This window comes from Chaetura pelagica, unplaced genomic scaffold (genome assembly GCF_000747805.2).
Source record: "Chaetura pelagica isolate M959 unplaced genomic scaffold, ChaPel_1.0 scaffold161, whole genome shotgun sequence".
NCBI lineage: Eukaryota > Metazoa > Chordata > Aves > Apodiformes > Apodidae > Chaetura > Chaetura pelagica.
Window position 1 is genome coordinate 844,188 of NW_009951965.1, and position 11,036 is coordinate 855,223.

The 11,036-nt window shown below is 43.4% G+C and overlaps 1 protein-coding gene across 1 annotated transcript; it reads right to left on the reverse strand.

Annotated features, from left to right (window-relative positions):
- Positions 1-2,298: 2,298 nt before the first annotated feature.
- Positions 2,299-10,721, reverse strand: RD3 (retinal degeneration 3). Its single transcript, XM_010000963.1, has 2 exons — positions 10,415-10,721; positions 2,299-2,596 (listed from the first exon to the last, which is right to left on the reverse strand). The coding sequence occupies exons 1-2, from the start codon at positions 10,708-10,710 to the stop codon at positions 2,299-2,301; spliced, it is 594 nt and encodes a 197-aa protein (XP_009999265.1). The 5' UTR covers positions 10,711-10,721.
- Positions 10,722-11,036: the final 315 nt, after the last annotated feature.

Here is an 11,036-nt window from a genome sequence, read left to right on the forward strand (position 1 = left end):
GAAGTTAGTTACTCCTGATTCTCCCTAAGAAAGAATGAGCACATTATAGACACTGTACTGTAACAAAGAGCTTTATGTCAGTGTGTCAGAAAGTCCCATCTCTCCCAGCAGTCCATCAAATATTGCATCAATGCAATCAATACTGAAGGTGTCAAAATAGAACGTTGAGTGCAAATAAAATTGCTACAGAGCTGTGGCATGAAATTCACAAACTCATCTCAGCCTTCAGTACCATACAGTAGCTTGCAAATATATATAAAAAGAGCTGCTTTACTTTTTTCCAAAGAAGGATTTTTCTGCAAATTATGGTGATTTCTTGCTACAGATCCTACGTCTTCTAGACAGCTAATGCTATGCTAAGTATGTCAAGCCTTCGTTTTTACTTCAGATACACAACTACAAGGACATACAGCTGAAAAACACCAAGCTGATTGTCAGATGGCTTTAAACTCTCCCTCATTGACCTAGAGTTGAAATACCCCATCGCAAACTGGATGCTGTAATTGGAAGCCCTGAGTTTTTGATTATACATGAGCTTCTGCTTTCTGTCCCTAGGAGGCCTGCTGGCAGCAGAGTTTACCCAGGGACCAGAAACTACAGCCTGGTACTAGTAAGAAAGCCTGGTGTTCAATCTTAGACAGCCCAGAGGGGTGAGAGGAAGAGCCAGAATCTCACAGTTTTGGAGAGCTCTTAAGGGTTTGATCTTGATCTTTGTTTTTGGTGCCCTCCCCATTTCTGGAAGAAACTGCACATTTCTATTCCAGGATAGATTTCACGTGCTGGAATTCTTCCCAGAGTTGGCACAGCTTCAGAGGGTTTTATCTTGGCTGTAGTACCCGCATGCTGCTGCAAAGGTCCCCAGGGAAAAGAGATGGAAACAGTCAAAAGAACAACAAAGCTATAGAGACCTCCAAGAGCCTATACCCCACTGGGATGATTCCCCAAAAGCCAGTCATACAGGGAAATCCCTGTCTTCCTTCCCTGTTGGTCACCACAAAGCATCCTAGCCCTTGGCTTCCCTACAGGACCCAAGATGTTAACAGCATGCCATGCTCTTTGCTCGTGAGAGGTCTCCCTGCAGATCCTGAGTTAGGGCCCCAGTACCTTTTCCTGTTTCTTCAAGGTCTCAGAAGAACCATGCTGGCTTAAAAGCTACTCACTTTGCATTAAAGATTATTTTGTAATAGTATCAACTCCATGGCCAGCAGCCTGTAACACTGGAAAACTCTCCTGTGAGCCCTCATGAGTGAAGACTGAGGGCACAAATCTTAATCTGCTGAAGCCCTTCAGTCACTCACAGCATCAGCTTGTTAAAATGATCTCAACTATTGCAGCTGTACCAAGAGCCCTGAAGATGAGTACTGTTTCCCTTCATCCTTTCTGTACCTTCTCTGTACATTGATACTATACTTCAGTACTCTTTCAAGCCTAGCCACAAATACTGATTTCAGCCCACTGACTTACTACTGGGATGTGGGATGCACCACTTATCTCAGCAACATAGAACACTAAGGACCAAGAGCAGCATTTGATACAGCACTGAGGTATTGGCCTGTATATCTACACAGCAGGTTGTTACATTTCTATCTACTCTGCAGGTGCAAGGTTCAGGGGGTTCTGCCTGCACAAAAGAGAAAATACCCAAGAAACCTGAGCATGCTTAGCATGCTTAGTTGCTGTGGAATAATATTAGTCTTTCATCTCAAAAAGCTTGGGGTTTTTTCTACTCAGGTTGGATTGCTACTTGTCAGCAAAAAGCTGATCAAAAGCAGTGCTGAGGTTACCTGTGAAGTTTCCTGTAGCACTGAGGAAGGTTATTAGTTCAGTTCCAGATCAGATACTACCTTTAACTCACAGGCCTGATCCTGCAAGCCTTGCTCGTGTAAGTGGCTGTCTTGCTTTCAGCAAGATTGGTCCAGCCAGCAGCTCTCACTTGCCTGGGCCAACATTTTTTTTATAGATAAATACATCCAGGCTTGGTGGGGGGCAGGGAAAGGAGAAGACAGACACCACAAAACTAATTAATTTTACACAAGAAAGCAGAAGTAAAAATGACATAGTAAGTGAGCCTTGCCCTTAAGGTTAAAGAATAGCTACTAAATTAAAGGAAGGACTAACATGTTTGGTAATAAATTGTGCCACACACCGCGGGTATCAGCAGCAGTTACTATGGACACAACTTCCAAGAGAGAGACAGGCAGGAAGAGAGAGCTGGAACAAAGAAGAAACAGTAGAGCTAAAAAAGGGTTAACCAGGATATTGAAAGATCTCTGTCTAAAAACCTTGTTCAGTATAGAGTCAGTAATCCTTGGCATTCCGAAATTCTGGCATGCTCCAAATCCTTCTGGTGGGCTGAGTGCCCCGTTCCACATCCTCAGAGATGGTCTTGATGTCACTGATGAATGGGGAAATCCTGGACCGGGATTTAAATGTTGTTAAGGAAAGGCTGGATTTGTTCTTTGTGTTCCATTGCCTGGCAAGCTTCTTGGCCTCCTCCTCCTCTTTGATCTTCTCGGCAGCTTCCTGCAGGACTGAGCGGAAAAGCCGGGATACTTCCTGCACTTCTGGCTCATATTCAGTAACGAGTTGCCGGAATCTGAAAGCACAGTCAAGGCACAGCTTTGATTAAAAACATCAACTTAGGATTGCTGCCAAGTCACTGTGCTGGGCTTAGAACTTGCACTCTTCCTGCAAAATAAGACTCCCTGGACTGAAGGGAAAAACAAGGAGGGGTCATGAAGATCTGCTCAAGGTCTCTAAAATCACAAGCAAGCCGGAGAATGCAAGGAAGTGATGAATCACTGTTTCTCATAAGCACAAGAAATAATGGGGAGCACCAAACAAAGCTAGAAGGCGGGAAGTATGAAACAGCAGGAAGTGCTCTTTTCACGCACCACCTATTAAATCAGAAATCAGTACTACGGACAGCTTAAGAAACAAAATAATTAGTCAGGTTTGTGGGAAATGTCCCCATCGCTGCTGATTAAACATGATTGTCCTAATGCAAATCCTTGCTTAAGTAGTCACTGAACTGCTGCCTACCAGGAGCTAAGGATAAACCAGGGAAAGTCCCAGTAGACTTTCCCTGCTTCCCATTTTCACTCCCCACAGCATTACCCAATGGCCACTGGACAGACAAAAACACCTGTAACACTCTTCTTTGTTATATGTTTGATAGTATCTCAGTATTTTAATTTCAGTGCAGTGGTACTGCATCCTCCCATGGATCTCTGTAAGATAATGGCCTAGCTCAGCTGATAACACCTTGATTGGCAGCATGATGCTGTATCTAATTAGACAACCATGAATTGCTCCAATGCTTTCTCAGAGAAGAGCTTCAAATGGTTTTTTGATGTTTATTAAGCTAGCCTAATACCAGGGAAGCAGAGAATTATCACTGCTTGTTTTGTAGGTGACAAAGATGAGTTGCAGAGCAGAATAGTTTTCTTGAAGTGACTGAGCGGATCATGGGCTGAGCCAAAAAGAGAACATACCGTTCCTGTCACCTTGTTTGGTGATTTGGTCCCTAGCCCACAGACTGTGGAATACACTCCCAAGGCTCACACCCTGGTCACAGAGATTCAAGTTGATCTGTAATAGTATGTATTCATGACAGATGGTAATGCAGCTACCCTTCTATTAAATATTCAGTTCATAACATAATTATATCTACAGGCAGACACAGAGTACTAGTAATTCACTAAAATCCAGGTATTTGTACTTAATGGAAGCTAACCTGTATAAAGTCTGTGTGCATTTTGATATTCTTCCCCAACAGAACTGAATGAGGATGTAAACCAGCAGGATTGCATTTAAATAAGACAAATACAGCAGAAGCTGAGGGAATACAATCCTGCCTTTTTGCTTTTTTTTTATAAGCCCTAGGAATGTAACAAGGAGGTTAGTGCACTTGGAAATTGCACTAGTTAATGGTGTACCAAATGGTACCCAAAAGAAAACCAGAGATAAACCAAAATTATTCTTTGTACATTTATGCCTTTTGACTCTTACTGTGGAGGCCTGGTATTGGACATGCACCTTACCATCATGCTGTATGCCAGCTATTTCAGTGTGCTGCTCTCACAGCAGGTACTGGCAGCTACGTGTACCCCTGTGGAGACACCAGCACTGCATGCTGGGGGAACTCAGTATCAGCAGAAGCATCACTCCCTTTCAAGGTCAAGCTACAGGAGTTCAACACAAAACCTATCAAAGTCGCCAAGATGTTCTTTAACCATTTCAGCTGCTTTAGATTAATTCCTAATCTCCCTCCTACATCCCTCCCCACCAAAAAAAAAGCTCCTAACTTTGAACATCTGGGTGCAAATGCCTTTGAGGCACAGTAGTTCAGACGGGTACAGGTACAGAGCAAGAGACTAGGCCTTGCTGAGGGTTAGCACTCAACAGCAGTCACATCATTTCTGCCTTTTGAGGAGGCACTCTAGTTGCATTATCAAAGCATCAAAAATACAGTTTTCACAATACATTCTTCCCTTTACCCTAGTCAGAAGCATAGCATGATGAGTCCATCAAAACTCAAGTCTTCACAACATTATTATTACTATTATTATTAGCAGTATACCAGGGAAACCACCTCTGAAGGACTTTTATTGCAGAGGTGAACTGAATGAGTCATTCTGTTATTTTATCTCCATGTGTGTTTTAAAGAGAGATGCTGGCATTTTAGATATACCTATTGGTACATCCTCTTCTTTTGTACTGGCAATTGTGCACTCAAAAGGCCTCATCACTGCCTCCAGTTTTAGAGGCTGTGTTATCATAGTGCTGGATTGTGGCTCCAGAGCAGGTAGCAGCATGTGTCAGGCTGGACCAGTGGCTGGCTCTGGGAACAAGGCAAAATGAGTGGTACGACAGCAAATTTACCCCCGAGCCCAGAGCACGAATGCTGGTGCCCTGTGTTGTCTCCCAACCAGTAAAGTCGAAACAGTTTTGTAAAATCAGTGTAACTTTCCACCTTCATAGCTATCTGCCTGTTTGCTCTCTCCTTAGCCATGGCAGCAGGAAGTATTTTGTGAACTCTGCTTCTGCTGTTAAGATTTACCTCTGAATTTCAAGAAGAAACCCAAGACTACTTCATACGGATTTGAGCAGGTCTAAGAAACAAAGAGAAAGCAACCCCACATGCTGTCTGCCAGTCATCCAAAAAAAAGCCACTCTTACTCAGACGGAGACAGGACAGGGGGGCCTTTCCTCTCCCCCAGTAAGATGAACTAACTTTGCCCCTTTATTAATACCCACGTAACTTCAATACCAGCACATTTGTGTAAGGGACAGCCCACGTAAGAAGTCCAAAAGGTGTACATGCCACCAGTATTTCTCAGTAGAAAGGAAGGACAGGTTATCAGGGGCTGAGGTCTAGCTAAACCCGTCTGCATGTCAGAGAACAGATGATTTTTGCTGCAGCCACCAACACAACATTGAAGCCATCTTCCCCAGTTATCAGTGAAAGCAAGTCCATGTGGTGGATGATCCAGCAGTCTGCTCTCTGCACAAAATGTGCAACATATAAAACCAGTAAAACCACTGGAATCAAGGAATATGAGCTTATATCCTGGCAAGCAAATTCCACACAAAGCTTCTCAGTGGAATTAAGCACACAAAATTGCACAGAGCTCACCTATCTTCTAGCATGCCCTTACACTTTTGCATGGAATAGTTTCAAACTAGACACCTGCACAACCATATCTGGAAATCCCTCAACAGGGTTTCCTTACTCATCAGAAAAGTATACCTATCAATCTTACTTGTGAAAGAAGGTATGGTATTACAGGTAGCTAACTGGTAATATATTATGCAAATCACACAGTCTTAGATGTGACTGTCAACAAAACTCACCTTGAGCCAGCATGGGAGCCTGGGGAGCCCTGTGTGTGTATGCACACACAGGGATGAGCACATTCCCCAGTCTAGGCTGAGTTTTAATCACAGTTCAAACAAATCTGTTCTTCAAATTGTAGCCTGTTTCCTTACACAGCCATTAGATTTTAAGAATCTGGCTGCTCTTGGATCCTACTGGCACTGCTTTTCTTTTTTTTTTAGGTGCTGTCACCTGCCTGTGTTATTCTGTAGGTCCCCAGTTCAGTAGGTTTCCTAAGTACAGCCTGAACTTTAAAGACCTGTTAAATCCGATGGAAGTCTGTGGACTTAAACAATATGCTTATAGTGCAGTGTATTCCTGAGTGCCTGCCTGAACTGGGAGCTCTAAGTAGATTTAGTTACTCAAAGAAAATGTGGGGTGCTTAGTTCTATTAATTAGCTGCTGACTCCTGAATCTATATTTGGAGCAGGAATTCTGGTTATATTGTAAAGCTATGAACAGCTTTTCTAGAGAAGGCTGCTTGACTCCAAGAGGACTCTGTCATTCACATTAACTGTCACATCACCTCAAACTTAAGATCAAAATTGCAAATAAATCTATTTCTGATTTTTGTAATTTGTCTTACATTCAAGCATATTGGGAAATCCACTTTAGCTGTATACAGTCCTTAGAAAACTGAAGCCCTTCAGCCTGTGGTACTAATAACATATCACCAAAATGCAAGCTTACATTTCCCTATTAGGGTTTTTTTTTAGTTTCTCTCTGGGCAGAGAAGGGGACACACTGTTTCACTTTTGCTGAAACTGAAAGAAATTAAACAGACCATAACTAGCTCTGATCAGAGCTCTGTGTAAAGATGGCAAAAATCTTGCACTCTGTATTAGCAAGCTACTAGTCTACTCATGCAGTTTAACCTTGGCAACTGGGTACAAAGGGCCTCACCAAAATCCCTGTCACTTCCTTCAAATGGCTTCTGGATTTAATTTTAAATATAGCTGGGGATCTCCAACCCAGTAACATAAAGCTAAGTTACAAAAAAAGCTATTGGACTCGGGTGTGTGAGGTGAATCAGAGTTTGCAGATTTCTGATGGTATCTGCAGTGTACTTCAAGCCTTCTGGAATTTCAAGAGACTCAAAAGTTTCTATTGACCCAAAATACAAAACAGGCAAACTGGATCTGAAAACCACCCCCACGTTGAAGAAGTGCTCCTTTCCAGCTGTCTCCACATCCAAAGAAACAAGTCTGTAGAAACTCTGCCTCTCAGTAGATGTGACTGTGGCCACAAAAAAAAAGGACATAATCATGTAGACCTTTGGAGAATAAAGTGACATCTCTTGACAACTCATACAAAAATGTTATGTTCTGTTTGATCATAGAATCTCACAAAGGAGACCTTGCATGACACAAACAAAACAAACTGCATGCAAGCTGCATGCTGCTTGTGTTATTGGAGTATCACATGCTTGTCGAGTACATCATAAAGGACTTCAGGTCTTCAAATGTCTACGATGGAAAGGGAAGGATCAAGCTTAACATTCCAGACAGAACCAAGGGCTTCAGTAAGTTACATGCTCTGCCTTTGAATTCCCAAATGCAAGCTCATAGATGTTTTTTGTGGAAGTTGTTTTCTAAAATGTAGTATACATCAGAAAGTCACGGGGCATTCAAGAGGAAACATCAGCAGTGTGGTGATCCTGTGATTACAGTACTTAACTGGAAACGTGAAGATTTTAGTTGAATTTCTATTATTTTAGTCTTGTGCAATTTTGGGGAAGTTTCCACGTTCTCTCACTTTCTGAGAGGAGAATTTATTCAGTTTTGGCTGCCCTTCAGTTAGATTGCCTGCTCCTTATTCCTCCTGTACATTTTGAGCTCCTAGCACGGCAAACCCCATTCTTTTTCATTGTTTCCATGTCAGCAATGACGATTTCTGAACCACATGGCTCTCGGTTAGAAGGTAGAGGTCAACTGTTCACATTTCCAACAGAAGAAGGGATATTCTAATAAAACTTGTACACTTTAGTCTGAGATAAGCAAAATACAGGGTTTCTGTAGCAGAGTTGTAGTTCAGATGTGGAACTCTGCCACAAGGTGCCACAAATGCTACAAGTTTACAGCAGTTGCAAAAAGAAAAGCAAAACCCCACAGCCTAAACAAACCATTGAAAGAAAAAACCACATAGGGCAATTACAGACAGAAGAACCACTTCTGGCTCCAGAAGTCTCCAAGTTACAAGGCACAGTACGTTGGAGGCTATACACAAGATAATGTAATTGTCCATGCTGTTGTATTTGCTTGTCACCTTCTTTTTTTCTTCCTTACACTGATGCCACTGGCCCCTCCGTCACATACAAATTGCTTACCAGAACAAGCTTTGACCCAAACCAGTTCTATCATTTTTGAGGGTATGACATTCCCTTCTCAGTCACAGAACTGAACCAACAAAAGGTTATGCAACCCTTGGTTTTTTAATGTGGCTCTGCTGACCACACAAACTGCATAGCACGGAACAAACAAGAATATGCCACCTAATGTATCATACTGTAGTACAACTTCTGATAGCTTATAACAGCAATTTGTAAGAGGATTTTTAAGAGGCTGATTTTATCCTTTTTGAGTTATGCCCACACAGAACCCACCTCAGTGGGCTGAGCATGTTTATCCACTCTCAACAGTATGCTAAATCCTCAACAACAGTCAACAGCTACTACATGCATCTTGCATGATCTCAGTTTAAAAAAACAAAAGAAGGCACAAAAAAAACCCCACAAAAGCAAAGCAGCAGCAAGTTGCAGATGGCTCATCTTAATTCTTTTCTGAAGGACATTATGAATCTTGGGGCTTTCCAACTCCAGCAACTGAAGCCTGGTCTCATGGAAATAACCTGTGTGCCAGACAGGCCTTGCTCAGTGGCCCTGGGCATGGTGAAAATAACTCTGAACCCCAAGGGGTCTGCAGTGGCTTGTTTACAGCATAGCTCAGAGTTATACAAATAAAAGGCACGTGCTGCTCCCAGCAAACCTTCTGGAGACAACTCAGCCACCGAGTGATCCCAAATCTCCAATTCTGCCACTATGGCAGTCTTTGAAAAAGCCAAAGCCCTGTGCCAGCTTGCTTCCAAGGTTCAGCCTGGGCAAGATGGTAGCTAGAGAGGTAGCTTTGTCATCCTTTCCTGGCCACCCCCACTGTAAGACAGAAGGCCAACAACTGCAGACCACTTATGGCTGTAGTTGAAGAGCTGTAGATTCATTTGTTCAAAGAAAAACAGGTGCTAGTATATGCAGTGAGGGTCTGCAGGGTGCTGAGCACCCTACTGTATGTGGCCTGCCAGGGCTGTCTTCTTTCTAATCCTGAATGAAGAACACATTGAAACGGGGGAATTGGATTATAAAGAACCATTTCACAACTCTGCTTTGACTACACTGGACTTCAGAGTCACTACTCTTCACTTGCACTGTGCTATGTGAGAGGGTTTAACTTAGAAGAGCCCCCCACTCAAGAGTCACCTCCCTTCCAGTTTGGATGCTACAGCAGGCTTAGATCATTTTCTGAAGGCATTCTCACAGGTTACTCCACTGGCAAACAGCATTGCTATGTCTAGCACTTGAAAAGTTCAACAGCAAGTCCAAGAGGCTGTGTCTACTTCTATACTGCAGGCAGAAGCACCACCTTGCAGTTGAAGCAACCTGCATCCTACTCCATCTCAAAGGTGCAGAGGGAGGGTAGGGGAGTGAGAAACATGCAATGCAACCTTTCTCTGGGAAAACCTGGTTCACAGGCTGGAAAACACAATAGCACCTTTTGGTTAGTCAGGACAGAGCACTGGAACAGTCTTCCCAGAGAGGCTGTGGAGTCTCCTTCTCTGGAGATATCCCAAACCCGTCTGAATGTGTTCTTGTGGTATCTACTCTAGGTGATACTGCTCTAGCAGGAGGGTTAGATTAGATGATCTTTAGAGGTCCCTCCCAACCCTGACAGCTCTATGACACCATGACAAGTGCCTCAATAGATCAGCTGGACAGCTTAAATCAACGAAGGAAAGCTCCACTGAGAGTGGATAAACATCACAGCAGGTTGTTCAGGCTGTCCAGAGACTGTGCAATCTTCATCCTCAGAGACAGTCAGCAGTGGAATAGATTGAACTTTGAAGCTGGCCAGACTCTGAGTAGGAGGTTGAAAGACTTACCTCCACAGGTCCATTTAAAGCTTGACAATTGTAAGATTCTAAAGACTGAAGCAAACACCAACACAATACTGAAATGGTAACTGTGCATCAGGCAAGATGAAGCTTGTCTGGCTGCTCAGGAGTACTCATAAAATATTCCTGCATAAAGTACTCAAGCCAGTCTCTGAGGCAAATGGCATTTAATAACTTTCTGGAGGAAATTACAGCCATCTTAAACTGACTTAAAACATTATATTTCCCTTTTTCCACAAAGACACTGTCCCAACATGACATAAGACACAAGATGCCAAGTTTTTGTTCTGTTGGTCCTAAAAACTCTTGTTCCTTCCACACGTATCATAGAGGAGGGGAAAGGAAAGGTCTGGAATATCAGACCTCTTACTGTACCTGAGTATGGCAGGCCCACAGTAGGAAGGATGTATTTTGGTACACATATCCTCCAGCTGCAGGCGTTCTCCTGGGCTGATGTCATAGCTCTGCTTTGGGTAGCTGACCAGCCAGCCGTAGTCCACCCCGGTCTTGATCTTGCGATACTCGTTCTCCCGCTCTCGCTGCTGCTTCTCTGCCTGCTTGGTCTGCCAGCTCAGCTCCATCATCAGTGTCTCAACCACCATTTCCGTGGGGGTCCTCTGGGAAAAGCGGTTTGGGGGCTCGTTCCACCTGAACCATGATGCCAGTGACATAGTGCCCTGTGTGTCTTCTTTAGGAAGGGGTTGAGGGTAGGGAGGGAGAGAAAAAGAAAAATCAGCCAGCATCAACACACCTCAGCTGAGAACATTCTCCTCCACACACCCCTCTGTTGTTCACCAAAAGTGCTACTGGATTACCCACTGAGAAGTAATTGGTGCTGAGCACCTTTGGAAATCTCACCCATAGCAGCCAACTTGTGCAGAGGGTGAGACAAAGGGCAAAGAGACGCCGTTTCCCTTGAACTTCAGTCACCACGTAATTTACATGACAGTCACAATGCTTATGTCTGAAGTCAAGTTACAAGGATACTTTGTGCCCT

Coding starts and splice junctions, on each gene's coding strand:
- RD3 (XM_010000963.1), bottom strand. CDS start 10,710: ATGTCACTGGCATCATGGTTCAGGTGGAACGAGCCCCCAAACCGCTTT. Junction 2,597..10,414: donor TGTGGGCCTGCCATACTCAG/GTACAGTAAGAG, acceptor CTGTGCTTTCAG/ATTCCGGCAACTCGTTACTG.